At 39.2% G+C, this 15149-nt stretch overlaps 1 protein-coding gene across 1 annotated transcript in view; it reads right to left on the reverse strand.

Moving 5' to 3' along the window:
* Positions 1 to 15149, reverse strand: part of EXPH5 (exophilin 5) — a 37957-nt gene that overhangs the window by 3516 nt on the left and 19292 nt on the right. The window contains exons 3-7 of the mRNA XM_009999430.1: positions 13202 to 13359; positions 10652 to 10796; positions 6121 to 6169; positions 4388 to 4514; positions 21 to 1887 (exon numbers count right to left, since the gene is read on the reverse strand). Coding sequence (XP_009997732.1) covers positions 21 to 1887; positions 4388 to 4514; positions 6121 to 6169; positions 10652 to 10796; positions 13202 to 13359 — 2346 coding nt within the window. The remainder of the gene's footprint in view (positions 1 to 20; positions 1888 to 4387; positions 4515 to 6120; positions 6170 to 10651; positions 10797 to 13201; positions 13360 to 15149) is intronic.

A 15149-nucleotide genomic window follows, 5' to 3' on the forward strand; every position in this document is an offset into this window, starting at 1 on the left:
CAGCAGGACAGGACAACATGCCTTGGCAGTTTGCTAATTTTTCAGTGGATGAAGCAGAAGAAACATTGAGCAGTGAGGACCATCTCTTTGGCACAGCTTGGTTAATGGCTTCTGCACCCCTATTATGCTGTTTGATGCTCTCTCTTTTTGCTCCATAATGCACAGTATGTTCCCATTCTTTCTGACTTGGAAGAAAAGGTTCCTTCCTGCTCTCATCAGCTGGCAAAACACTGGGAGGCTGACAGAAAACACTGTTGGGTGGGCAATCATTTTCCTTCATTTGTACATTTCTTTTATCACTGTTTGTTGTATACATTTTTGCAACATCTCCTCTGCCAGTGACTTGGGGTTGTCTCTTCGATGTCATTGTGTTGAAGAGACATGTATCACTTTGCAAGATGGCAGAGGCAGGGCTGTTAGAGGGAAAACTCTGGGTATTGATGTAGCTTTTTTCTGCTTGTCGAGAAACTGACTGTAACAGCATGTCTTCATCTGGCAGTTTCATACCTTCAACATTTTCCAGTTGTGTAAAGTCTGTGTTAGCACTTCTTTGGGTAAGGACAGCTGAATTCCTGTTCAGTCCTTTAGGTTTTGTTTGGGTCTTCAAATTAGGAATGACTGACTCATCAGTTCTGGTACTACATGAAGAAACTGAAGAGTTGCCACTTAGCCAAGGCTCAGTGAACTCGGAAAAAGTCCTATTTGCACTTCTTGTTATCCTTTTGATACTTGTATTTTCTGGAGAATACATGTGAAAATCACTCTGCCAGCGCTGAGAACCAAACTTGGAATTCTCTGTATGTGCCCACGGATGGTCATTTAAATTGGCCATTATCATGTCAAAGCTGGCATCAGGGGAAAGAAGGGCTTCATCACTGTAGTACTGAGGAATATCAGCCCAAGAAGGATAGCTGTCTTTTTTTCCATAAGAGGAATTTTTCTGATTTGCATACAACTTGCCATGAGAAGTATCTCTGTAGTAGGATCTAGAGAGGTTATTTTCTGATTTGTATAAAGGGTAATTTTCCCAGTTATCAAAGGGCAATGGAGAAGGAGCTTTGTCAGGGCAACTAACCCTACTAAAGCAGTTACCGCTTGAAATGGATCTTCTGTAGTGGTGTTTTGAGTGGGAACATGTATATTTCTTTGTGTCTTGCAAGGAACTAGGATATCTGCCATGGTCTGTAGTATTAAACTCCATCAGTGATTGGGTTCTAAACACTTTTTCTGGAGTTGAGATTTGTCCAGGAGAGTCTGGTGTGTTGTTCCATACAATAGAAGACAGAGGAATTCTCTTTGGGTTCTGTCGACCAAATCTTGGTACAAAACCATTGTTGCTCTCCCTTGCTAATGTATGTTGTAAACTAGATGCTGATAGCTGGTCAGAAGATACTGATGGACATCTCCGAAGGGAACATACAGAGTAACTTCTGCCAGCTGTACCCCTGTTCATACAACTCTTGTGCCTAAATCCACTGTTCTGTGTAATGGAAGGAGGATATAAGCTACCTTCTGAAGACCGCCCAAAAGAAGCAGAAGACAGCCTGCTGCTTAGTGGATGAGAATTTCCATCAACTGGATCACCACATTTGTATTCTTCTTGAAAGGCTGTCTGGTGCCAGTTTATATATGCACTGTGTAATTTCCTTGGTCTGATGAAAATCTTGTGTTCATCTTTGGCTCTTATTGTTCTCAGTCCATCTGGGAAGAATGTGCCAGGCATGTCACTCCAGTCATTTCTGTGTTGCCTCCTGCAAGCAGTCTGCCTCTTTGAAGTAGGGAATGCACTACTGTACTGTACACTTGATACACTGCTAGTAGAAACTGTCCTGTCCAATGGGTCTTGAGCTTGTTCCTGGGCCAGCTGGTCATCCAGATCATTTAGAACTGCACAGTGAAAAAAAAAAAAAAAAAGAAAAAAAAAAAAAAAAAGAAAAAAAAAAAAAAAAAGAAAAAAAAAAAAAAAAAGAAAAAAAAAAAAAAAAAGAAAAAAAAAAAAAAAAAGAAAAAAAAAAAAAAAAAGAAAAAAAAAAAAAAAAAGAAAAAAAAAAAAAAAAAGAAAGAAAAGAAAAAAAAGAAGATACTTGGTTTTATTTTTTTTAATAATCTGATTATTTATGTTTAAAAGTTTCATGTAACACATTAATAACCAGAACTGGTTTTGAAAGGAGTCAGTTTCTCAGCATTCAAAACCCTTCCCAAACCACACATTCTTCCTTCACAGGACCTTTCACTGGCCACCCATTATTACAAGGAAAAAAACCCACACTCCTCCATGACTGATCTTAAAACTGCTCTTTATGTAAGTGTTAGTTTTTGTGCTATTTAAATAAAACCAAACAATTTAAAGTCTGAATTCTTACTCACATGCTATATGTGTGTGTGCATTTGTGAACTTTCCAAATCTGCTTTGTAAGCAAAAAAACCCTGAAAATAATTCACTAGGCAAACACAGAGCCTCTGTGTCCATAACAAAACACAGTTTGATGTAACCGGAAGAAAGGAGAATCCTGCAAATCATCAAATAAGCATATTCAGTAACCTGGCATGTCTACTGTTTCTTTCCTTCAGAAAAGAAGCTCTCCACTACATTGTAGCTTATTACTTTTAAATCAGCACTGCAAAAAGGGTCACAAAATAGTTAGGAACCTGTGAATCATTCTAGCAACAAAACTGTGTTTATATATATAGACTGTCTTTTGAACTGGAATTAAACACTAAACAGCTCAGTGAACCAAGATATTCAGCCATAAGACTAAGTGTCAGAAGTGTATTGTATTTTTATTGGCAAAATCAAGTATGCCTTTGCTAACTGTTTTGTATTTTGAAACCAGCACACATAGGATACAAATAAAACATAAGGCTGTTTTGTTACAGCCTTTCCTAATGCATTGAAATAAGAAGACTGATCAGTCATTACAGATCTGTGCAGTATCATTAAGAGAGCATTGCTAGGCATGTGTAGCTGGAATAAAAGGTGATACAAAGGTACTAACATTTTCTACTTTTCTAAATTTGTCTTCAGCACAGAACAGAGAAGACTCCTGAGGGTGTTGTTTGGAATAAAAGAAAAGATTAGTTGTTTCTGAGTCTTCCATTTGGAGGACATCAGCCAAGCTATGTACAGCTCTTCTCTGCCAGTGGGCAAGTGTGCACAGTTATGACTGACACCCAAAACTGGTAACAGGAATGTGAGTTTTAGGAGAACCACTCTCCACCATGCAATACTCTCCTCTGCCAGCACTGACTCACCCACTGCTTCCTGATCATGATTTCAGTCTGTGATCTCTTTTAATTTTGAGTGGTAGAAACAATACCCATGGACATTTTTTTTTTTTCATAGATCTGAGCAAGTTTGTGCAAGAACACCTCTGTACTCCCACAGGCTGGGTCTGATCTTGCTTCACTTTCCAGCGGTGAGAAAAATTTAAAAAAAGAGCCAGCATTTTTCAACTGGTGCAATGAGGGCTCCCAGGAAGTTGAGTGCCATCATGCATCTTGCTTCTGTGGTTTGAGGCTTTATAATTCATAAAAACAGGCCCAGTAATTCATCATTATCAAAATTATGCATGCAGAAAGCTGGAATGAAATTATTCTCACATAACTGTACGTCTGCATCTAAAAGAGGTGACATGGGCTCCTGTCAGAATCAGCAGCGAATTGTAGGCTTTTGAGGTTTGATTCTTCTGAACTGGAATAGTATGGGATGAAATGCACTCTAAGAGTGACTAGCAACACATCTTGAAGTCAGCGTCAGAGTACACATTCTGCTGTCAGATGAAGACATCAAAAAATAGCCACTATCACAGAATCACATAATGTTTGGAGTTGGAAGGGACCTTGAAGATCATTGAGTTCCAACTCCCCTGCATAGGCAGGGACACCTCCCACTAGAAAAGGCTGCTCAGACTCCCGTCCAACCTGCCCTTGAACACCTCCAGGGATAGAGCCCCCACAACATCTCTGTTCCAGTGTGAAGAGTTTACACCTGATCTCTAACCTAAATCTCTCTTCTTTCAGCCTAAAACCATTACCCCTTTTCCTCTCACTGCAAGACCCTGTAAAAAAGTCCTTTCCCAGCTTTCCTGTAGTGCCTTCAGGTACTGGAAGGCTGCTATGAGATCCCTCCAGAGTCTTCCTTTTTGCAGACTGAACAGCCCCATCTCCCTCAGCCTGTCCTCATAAGAGAGGTGCTCCAGCCCTTGTACCATTTTTGTGGCCCTTCTCTGGACACATTCCAACAGGACCACATATTTCTTGTGCTATGCTAGAAAGTAATGAGCCATATCTTTACAGCCTATGCTTCTGCAGAAAATTCTCTGAAGCCTGTCTCCACAGTCACTTCTGCTAACGATAATATCAGAACAAAGTAAGGACACACACTTACCACTGAAAAACTCCTTCTCTAGCTGTTCATTCCATTCCTCTGTACTTTTCACCGCCATTTCATTTTGGTTTGCATCAAAAGAATGACCACTTGGTTCAGTTGACATTGGGGAATTGCACATTTTAGCCTGTTAAGAATTGTAAGCCAACATGATTATAGTTCAAAATCACATTTCACATGTCACATCACAAATCATGACACAAGTTACAGATGTCAGCAAACTCCTTGTGGGTCCTTTAAATACTGTATTATTAAAATATACAACTGAGGATTGTAAAGTTGCATGCATTTTAGATACTTTTACATATGTAATAAGGAGATTTGCTCATCTTGTCCTCATACTGCTTTGGATACATGAGTCATAAAGATGTTACAACAAACGCCATAGTTTATTTACTTTCTCCATATGCATCCTTATTGAATTGTATCTCTTAATTTAGTTTTTCCTAATCACTTCTTCCTTTGCCTGCATATTTTAAAATTCACACACTGACCTCCCAACATAGATTTAATAATTTAACACCACAGTAAATTTTCATATTGCAAGACAGCACTTTAGGGGGCTGTGACATATTACCTTAACAGTGGGGAAAATGTCATCCTATTCCCCATCTGGGTTTAGTTTATATGTTAAGCTGGAGAGGTTCCTATCCCATCCATACTTCTCTTAGCTCATAGTCTCAGATAATAGAAGTGCAGACAACTGTTCAACTACTGATTTATTTTATTTGATACTCCTCCTCCCCCCCCCCCCCCCCCCTTTTTTTAAAAAAAAACAACCAACACAACAAAAAACAAACACAACAAAAACAACACAAATCCCCTTACTATTTTAGTTCTCAATATTAATCATATTTTACTTGTCTAGCTATAGTAGTCTGTTTATATAATAGGCAGGATAAGATCTTTGTTCAGTCTTATATTAATACAGATTATCCCTTTGTTTTTGAAATATGAGAGAAGGGAGGTGGCCAATTTACCTCCTTTATACCTTTGATTATATATTGTACACCTTCTTAGTCCCCTCTGTGTTTATGGCACACAATTGAAGAGGGAAAAAGACATGTTAGTAACACAACACAATAAAGTAATTAAAATAGCAAATACCATCCTTGGAGGAAATCTATTTCAATAGTGTGCACTTAAATTACATCACAAATAAATCTGTTGTTTCCTCCTTAAATTGATCTTGTGCTCATAAAACGGGACATTAATCCAAAAAACAATTTCCTACTGTCAAAATTTACATCTACTCGGCAATTCTGTGCATGGAAATGCTGCAGGAGAGGCTCTAGCTTACTGCCTGCCCAAGGCAGCTATGCTTTTTCACCTTTCTACAAATGAAAAGAAACAAAGTAAATACACTAGATTATTTAGTCAGTGTGAGCTTTGACCTATTTGCAAGTTGGTTACAGTTGTCAAACTATGTGAAGGTTTTGGCCTAGGAAATTATCCATGCAATTATTCTGTCATTCTCAAGAGAGAACTGAAATGGATCTGAGCTGGACTTAGAGCTCACCTGGGAAACTTTGGACTTGCATGGTTAACAGAGCAAGCTCATTCTGCTGCTTTCAACAGGTTCACAACACAGACATTTTACTCATTTTTTTAAATAGGAACTGCAAGCAAACTATTTAAATAGATGTTATATCAACAGCCTGAACAAAGGGGACTAGTTTTTGAAAAATCTGTGGTTTAAGCACTGCCAACAATAAAGCTCACAAGGTACTTACCGTTGCCATTTCTTCCACTTGTGGATTTGGGCTAGTAGAGCTGTCATATCTGTAGGCAGACGGATGAAAATGTTTTCTTAGAAAAGGAATATGATGTAATTTTACCAGACAGTAAATACCCAGCAGTTTCTCTTTAACAGCTATGGAGAAGCATCTGAAAAAACTGTTCTATGAAGAATTCATCCTTTCCCCCAAAAAAATCCTGCTAACAAAAAAATGCTGGGGAAATAAATGTGCCATTCAGTTTGGCCTTGTCAGCTTACAAATGTTGTAGTTGCACAGCCAAGAATGAACTCAGCCTACTCATTTCTCAATGTTTGCAACAGCCATAAAGTAATTGTTTCAATTCAGCATGATGATAAGATGGTATTACTTCCTTTTCCAAACAAGAATAATTTAATAGGTACTACAAAGAGCCAAAGGTAAATCTGTCAGTGGTTTACATCTGCAGTTGTATTGTTTTCTCTCTCATTTCATACTGCTCAGATGCAGAGCAGTGCTCTGCCCCTGTGAAAGAGGAGAGACAGACAGCAGATTGGTTTTGGTGTCATCTTTGGAGTTTGCTGCTACTTATCCAAAGAAGCCTTATCCACCAATTTTTAACACATGGTAGAAGGCTCATCTGCTTTTCTAAGCTATATGGGACTGCAAGGGCTTGGCAGAGAACTGGCTAGAGCATCTGTGAGTAATGCAGTGGTTAGAACAAGCCAAATAGCCATGAACTTAAAAGGTATTTTGTTCTACAGGGTGGCTTGTAGACATAAAAACCCAAGATAAACTAAAACAAGAACAGGTCTTGACTTCACTGAGTCTGTTCGAGTCTGCAGAGCCTCATTTTACAACCAAGCCAACCCAGTCCCTTCAAAAGCCTTCAAGAAAATGTTGCTCAGCTTGTGCTTATTGCCAGTTCTTCCTTGTCTCAGAAACTGCTTTTTCCCAGGAAGTTAATTCTGGAGAGAAAATGAAGACGGTTCTACTCAGTCCTGTTTGTCTCCAAGTTTTTTGAATGACCTTGTTTTTAGGCTCTTAAAACCTTCTTGTGCTCAGGCAGACTACTTTATTGTGCTTCAACAGCAAGTATAAACCGGCTTGTTGGCAGGTTCTTTGTGGCCCAGCCTTTCCTCCTGAAGTGCTTTGTCATTTGTTTGCAATGCGCTTGCAGGCAGGGAAGAACATTTGAAAGGTGCAATTTGTTTTTGCTTCTGTAATTGTGAACTGTAAAACCAGGATTCCTCTCTGACACAGGGTCCAACTGAAACCAAGGGAAGCAAGCCTGTTGACCTCAGTGGGCTTAGGATCCGGACAATCTGAATCCAAAACTCCTGGTTTTTCCTTGTAGCACTGAATATGAACAAAGAATATTCAGTGAGTTACCCTCTCTGTGAATGAAGTTTACAGAACCAGGGCTCAGAGATGTGCATAGCTCTTCCTTTAAACTAAAATAAAGTTGAATATATTTTAATGCTCCCACAAAAAATTAAGAATGAAACTTATGTTTCAGAGTTTTTACCGTGTTTTCCTGCAAATCAAGTTCAATGAAATCCTGTGGCTTAGCAAATTAATTTTAATTATATGCATAACAAAAACGTAAAAAGCTTTGTTAGAAGCTCTCTTCTTCAGCTATACTGTGCAAAGCCGCTCTGCAGTTCTCCCCACTTGGTGCTGTTTGGTGTTGCATTAATTGCTTCTTGCAGTGAAGCCACACAAAGTAGACATGTTAGTTAGAAATGTATTCTGATAGTCTAGTCAAAAATTAAAGTTTCATTTGCACCTCTGGCAATATGCTGTGTTTCTCTGTGTTTTTGTTGTCACAGTTCTTTCAGAAATAACTGGTCACTGCATCCTGCTTTTTTTTCCTCCATGCCAGCCTATACAGACAATGTTATTTTCCTCTTTTCCCTATGCCAGTCCCTCCACTTTTCAAGTTGGTTCATTTAACTCATTTAAGATTTTAGCATTTAAAAATTGAAGTTTTCTTTGCTTCCAGAGAAATATCACTTAATTTTAGGAAAAAGTAATTTAGTTTCTTTTTTTTTTTTGGTTAAGGATATGGAGCAATGTTTGCATTATTTCATACACACATGCGGGCACACATACACTCATACTTGTAAACATTATCTATTACTCATAAACATAAAAGAAATTACATTACTGGTCAAGCTCAGAACTATTTGCCATCAGAAAAATACTACTCACTCTGAAAAACAAGAAGTTATATTTCATACTTTTTAGCTTATATTCATATGTATGTTTTTAATGACAGCCAAATATAAGATTAAAAGATTACTCTACTTACTACTGTCACTACTGGTAACAATAATATAATCCATGAATTAAAATCTGCTGTAAATTTCACCGAGGCACCTGCCTGCCTCAGACCATCTCTGAGCTGTCTAATGTCAGCGTAATTAATTTTCTTATATACTATTCTTATCAATACTACATAAGAAGCCAGCTAAGCAACAAACGCACAACTCAAATATGCTGAAAACACAATTTAACAGCATTTCTGTTCCAGTTTGAATCACACTTACAAATTAGAAAAGAATAAGGATGAATTCAAGAGCACTGAACACCTCAGAACCAAAGCAATCAAAATTTTACTACCTTCAGACTACAGTCACAAACCTTTTATTAGCATCTTCTGTATCTCCACAAAAGCAGACTCTTTTTTGCAGCATCCATCATTTATTCTCACAGTAAGGTGCCACCGAAGCTGATGAAACTGTCTCTCCAGTACAGAAAGGACCCTCTAAACAGCCATTAGTATTGAGTGATTTAAAAGCTTCTGCAAGCCAGGCTTACTTACAGGATTTACAGTGCTGCCTCCTACTCTATTTCACTAGCTCTCCAAAATAACTCTACCTGGTCAGAGGCAGATTATTTCAGTGCTTTGTCTATGCATAAAGCAAACCACATGCCACGGCAACACCTAGAAGAGGGTGGGGGAAGTTTTCGACAGAGAGGCGTGACTAGAAAATGTAGCAATCAGCTCAGTTACACGTCAGGATTGACTTGTTTATTTTTCAAGCTGTACTGTGCTCGGTAAGAAATCAAAGGCACCTGAGCCTAGATTTTCTGAGGAAAAGCCAGAGAAACACATATTAGGAAAGCAGATGCAATGAGTAGGCATGGTTTGGGGTTTTATTTCCTGTCTTAAATTAAGAAACAGTTGTAATCCTTAGATTCTACAGTAAAGCCTAGATCTTCACCTGTGCATTGGCAACTTTACTGTGCACCAGGATACAGGGCACTTGCAATCCCACTCTCAGTTACACAAGTGTCCCTTTATTCTGCGGGGAGGGCAGCGTGTGTCCCAGCACAAGCAGCATTACCATGTCACAGGAAAGAGGAGGGACCAGACTACAGCTATGCAGCAGTTAAAACTTTGCAGGTTTTGTTTTTTTCTATGCTGCATTGCTCTGCAGGAGAATTGTTACCGGTGAACATCCACAAAGCTAACCTCATGGCCTCTACTCACACTTCTCCTTAAATCCCCTTCTGCTTTGATACAAACACAACGGCAAGCTGCTGTGCTACAAAATCTATGTATCAGGCTAATAATAATTTCTTAAGAGGCTTGCATTCCCTGTAATTGTTTTTTATAGCTGTTCCTTGCCTCAGTGGCATGCCTCCTGGGAGTCCCAGGCACGAACCAGAATACCAGCCCAAGACTCACAGGGTGAAAATCAGCTCTTTGTGCCAAAGATCTTGCAGCTTCATACTTAGATTTCACAGCACTGTACAATGCACTTGTACCTATGACTGCCAGTCCCTAAGATGAACACAAAAATAATACTATTTCACTCAGGTGTTGTTGACATAAAGAACTGTACAAGACAAAAGTTAGGAGAGAACAGGCAGCCTAACTAGCCTGAGTGTAGCCCCATTCTCTCTGAGCACCACCTGTGGATGGCAAGGGAGAAGAATGCTCTTCAAACAGCAGCTCCAGAGCTGCATATGAGACCATTTTCAGTTCAGAACCAGAAGAAACCAAAGCCCTGGAAGACAAAAGGACTGGAGAGCTGCCCTGTTTGCCCAGCTAGAGCTAAAGCTGCAGGCCTGCCTCTAAGCTGCCTCTGGGCTAGAAATGGTGGGAACTGATGCAGCAGAGCTGCCTGGGGCCAGCATTCTCTACCATGGCCTGGGAAAGCTGTGCTTGCCTATTATACTACAGCCATAGGGCAGCAGATCCCCATGCACTTTACACCTTGTCCTCTTGAGAGGGAATTAAATAGGATGCATCTGCTGCCAAGTCTAAGGGTTTTCATGCACTTAAAGCCTTTATGCAAAATCTGAGCAAAATAGATTTAGCCAAGAGAGTTTACCCATTACTTGCCACTTAGTCCTCATTCTTCTAACACAGAGCAGAGAATGTCTTATTGTATGATCAAGTAAAATCCCAGTCCTCCCAGTTAGGCCAAAGGCAAGAGACGGGAAAATTAATTTTTACAGTTTTCTAAGCAAAACATGGAACAATGTATATACTTTTATAAAGCTGGAAATAATGCATGTTCTGATTATAGCTCACCGTGGTTGCTTCTGAGCCTGGTTTTTCCTTGATTTTCTGAAGGAGAACAGCCAAGCAAAAGGTGATCTAAACCCCAGAAAGGAAGCTGCAGTGTTCTTTTGTGCTTGAGGATTTGTGCGGGATGACATTTTTAATTCTTTATGATCTAAAAATATAATAAAAATTTGATTTGCTTCAAGTTCTTACTAAATACTATATTAAAATATAAATACAAAGTCACATCTTCATAAGCAATTTTCTTTTGCTTACCTTTAATGACAGGAAAATCCAGTTTTATTGACATTTTTGGACGACTATGTGACATGCTGGTTTATAATTACTAACCAGAAGACTAAGAGAAACATTAACAGGTTTAAAGTCTTGAAAAGTGCTGTTGGTTTAGGTGACACTTGTGAGATAAATGAGGCTGATTTTCAGAAAATAATCAGCACTTAACCATTTGAAACCCAGAAGTGTCTTAAAATATAGGAAAACTAGACATTTGAAAATGGAGAAACCCACAATCATTAGTCACATTTTTGTCACCTTTGTAAGAAATATAAATATGACAAACCTGAATATACAATGGTTTAATAGACTGTTATGTAACTAAACAACAGTAATTCAGACTAAGGTGTCTTCTGTATCATACAGTTCTTTATGATGGGATTCCCATGGCCACTGGGGCACATTTTTTCTCATACAAACTGCATATCAGAACTATATTTTAAAAGCAAGATGACACAAATATTTTCTTTGGGAAGGTTATGGTTTGATTTCTTCAAAAGGAACATAAACCCAGCCTGCCTGCAAGAGCAGCTGGCAAATGGGGTGAAGGAGAGGATGAGAATTGGTCACAGACTAGGGAAATAAAACTCCAATGTCTTCTGTTGAAACATGCCACAGAAAAATGGGGAACATAAAGAATCAAGAGTTCACTCAGGAATAAAGCACTGCGTATTTTTTCCCCATTTAAAACACCACATGCTTGAAAAAATACAACAGCCTGTAAGTGGCTTATCCAATGACTGTAGGAGAAAGCAAAACCAGAAATGAGAGCAAAGTGTCACTGACAACAACAGCAAGAGGCAGCATTTGGGACACAGTCCAAAATGAAGTGAACAATTCATGTACTGCCATTTAAATCCTGTGTGTACTACACAGCTTCCACTTCAGTGACAATCTCTGTGCGTTATAAAATGCTGCATCCTTTACCCCTTTCAGAGCCTAATGTCTTGGTGGCATTGCTTGACTTGACAATGAAGGTGACATCAGGAGAGTCCTAATACAGCACTCTGCTGAAGCCAGGATGGTCTAGGGGTGCAGACAGAGCAAGGCTTGTGGGCAGTACCTTTTCTTAAGCAAATTTATATAGTTGGCAATACCAGACAAGCCTCTGTGGCACACAACCCCTTCTTCAGATCTGAAACAGAAACAGCAGCTTTCAAAGTTAAATACCAGAGGACAATTACACAGAGTTTAGTTAGTTAATGCATCAATTAAACTGTCTCTGAAAGAGAAAAATAGTAGATAACTGTGGACTAGAGGTGATGCAGAAAAATGGTCAGGAAACACAGATCTGTTCTGTGCAGGTCCGTAGTTTCAGGAAAAAATTTAGGGTTTCACTTTTCTTTTGAAATACATGACTGCTTCTAATTGCTATGAAGCACAAAAAGGAAGAGCTCAATTAAAAACATGCAGAAATGTGAATGGAATAAAAGTATATATTATATATGAAAACTATCTGGATGGAAGATGAAAAACACAGTACAGAATGCTGTGCTTGGCACAGAGACACCATGGTTTTTTTTGTGTATACACTATTTTGGGTGGGCAATAGAACCTGTGAAATGAGATCTCCAGAAGCTGCTTCCTGGTCAGCCCAACTTTCCAGGCTTTGTCACTCACCCTGATAATCAGCACTGCCCTTCCTTTAGCCCTGCATTTCCAGGAAAAGTTTCCCCCTTGCACAGTCAAGCCTCTCTCACCCAAACCCAGATTACCTGCTTGTTCCAAATGTCATTTAGATGGTTCTAGTTTCTTTACAAAAACTAGGTAAAACTGAAACAGTTTTTGTACATAGTAAATTTTACTGCGGCTTTGATTGGGAAGTCACCACTATATTTACTATAATAGCAGAAACTTCACCTTGATTAAGTATTTTACAGTGAGGACAATCAATCACTGGATCAATCACTGGAACAGCCTCCCTGGGGACATGGAAGGGTCTGGGCACTTACAAGATGTGTCTGAGCAGGGTGCCAAATAATCTCATCCAGGCTCCCTTTCCCACAAGAGGTTGGACCAGATGATCTTCTCATGTTCTTCCAACCTGGGCTGTTCTATAATTCTAACTATGGGACAAGAATATCAGGGATTTTCTGCTGTGACTCCCCATGCTTTTCACAGAATCTCCTTAAAGAAACACGGTCATTTTGAAAATACAACTTTGGTAAAACTAAGATATGAGAAGTAACCAAATGCGATTTCAGAAACTTTTCAGCTCTTACACTCTGAAATGCTCTAAGACCATTATCATATAGATAAGAAAAATGGAAAAATGCAACTCACTGGTGTTTTTGCTGTTCTTCAACTGATGCTCTAGTGGTGGTTTTAGCATTTTATTGACATCACCGTAATTCTGAAATTTTTTTCTTTGTATTTCTTCAAACCATTCTCCAGTCACTCCCTGCAACCCCGTTTCAGACTTCTTCCTCTTTAGAAGTTTGCTAGAAAGGGGAAAAAAGTATTTTTCAGCCTTCTTAGATATTAAGAGCACATAATTAGGAACTCTCAGTTGCTCCTTTAAGCATTTACAGTATATTTCTACATCTAATGACTTTTAAAAAGAGCCAGTGGCACATGATACATTCACAACAATCACATAAAAGTTTTAGTGACAGCAGAATTCTCCAGCTCAACAATGAGATTATGTGACCAGGCTAAGTGGACAACTCATATGCTTGCACTATTCTTTGCCTCGAAGAAGTGAATCCTTCTTTGCAAAAATGAGGTAATAATTCATAACCATTACAAAACTAATTAAGAGTAAGATTAAGTTCAGCCAATAATAGAACTAGAATAAGTAATACTCTAAAAAAGCAATTATTCAAATATTTATGCACTCATTTCAGCAGAAGTAATAAGATTATTCTGATTTTCAAGAGTAAGCTCACTGCAGCCCTGACAGTGAGGCACCCACCACACATTTTCTGTGTAAAGGAGAATAATAAATTTTCCATTCAGCTAATAGGTATTCATGCAACACGTTGAACAAGTTTATCCCATTTTCCTCTTTCTTTGCTGCATAGTTAGGATTGCTGTATTCTGCCTGTGCAAACTGGAGCATAGGAGGTTCCATGTGGATATCAGGAAGAACTTCTTTCCTGTGAGAGTGACAGAGCCCTGGGACAGGCTGCCCAGAGAGGTTGTGGAGTCTCCTTCACTGGAGACATTAAAAACCCGCCTGGACACATTTCTGTGTGATGTGCTCTAGGTGACCCTGCTCTGGCAGGGGGGTTGGACTAGATGATCTTTTGAGGTGCCTTCCAGCCCCTAAGATTCTGTGCTTAATATGTATGGAAGCAACTAATAATGAATGGGAATGTTCTGCCATGCAGAGACAAGGCCTGAAGAAGCTACATACATGTGGCTGCAACTGAAGAAGCTATTTAGTAGCAAGTTTGGGTTTTAGACCAAGAGGTGAGAGGAATGATTGTTTATCTAGATAGAAAAGAAGGTACAGTTGCAAAAGAGTTGTAATAGTGTGAAGTTACTTGTTTTCAAACTGCATTAGACAAGTACCTAAAGCACAGATGCAAAGGCAGCAAATCCACACCCCAGCCAATTCTGATGGCAGCAGAACAAGCCTTTGTGCACAGCCCAGAGATGTAACACCAGTGTTTTAAGCAAGGCTTCCATGTAAATCTTCTGCCTTAATCAGTGGTAAAACCCATGTCTGGGAGTTAAGATGCTCCCAGAGAACATAAATGATTTCATTTACCAATTTAAATAAAAACTCATATTCTCTGAGACAACAATAGTCTACAAAACAAACTTAAAATTAATTATCTAGTCGGGGAATAGATGCATTTCCATCTGGAGTTGAGACAGGGCATATTGTCCATACTAACACCTACTGTTCATCTGATAGCATCTGAAGAATAGAAGGGGAGGACAGCAACATTTTTGGTAAATGAGTGAATATAGCCTGGAAGAAGATTACACAGGCAGAGACACACGTACTCGCCAACTGAAATAAACTTATTACAAAGGCAAAAATGTTGATCATCACAGATATTACCGCACCGTGGGAGTGACTAAACACCATAAACGCCATCTGCAGCATGGAAAGCAGCCCAGCAGTGATATGAAACAGGAGGAGGCGATGAACGAAGTGCTCTCAAGCGCCAACTCCATGACCTCACTCCTGTGGCCTTAGCAAAGGGGATCCAAGACAGCAGGAGGAGTAAAAGCACTCAGAGCATGAGGTGTCTGGGGAGCGGCTGCAGCCTCAGCA

Source organism: Chaetura pelagica, unplaced genomic scaffold (assembly GCF_000747805.2).
Source record: "Chaetura pelagica isolate M959 unplaced genomic scaffold, ChaPel_1.0 scaffold85, whole genome shotgun sequence".
NCBI classification, from domain to species: Eukaryota; Metazoa; Chordata; class Aves; order Apodiformes; family Apodidae; genus Chaetura; species Chaetura pelagica.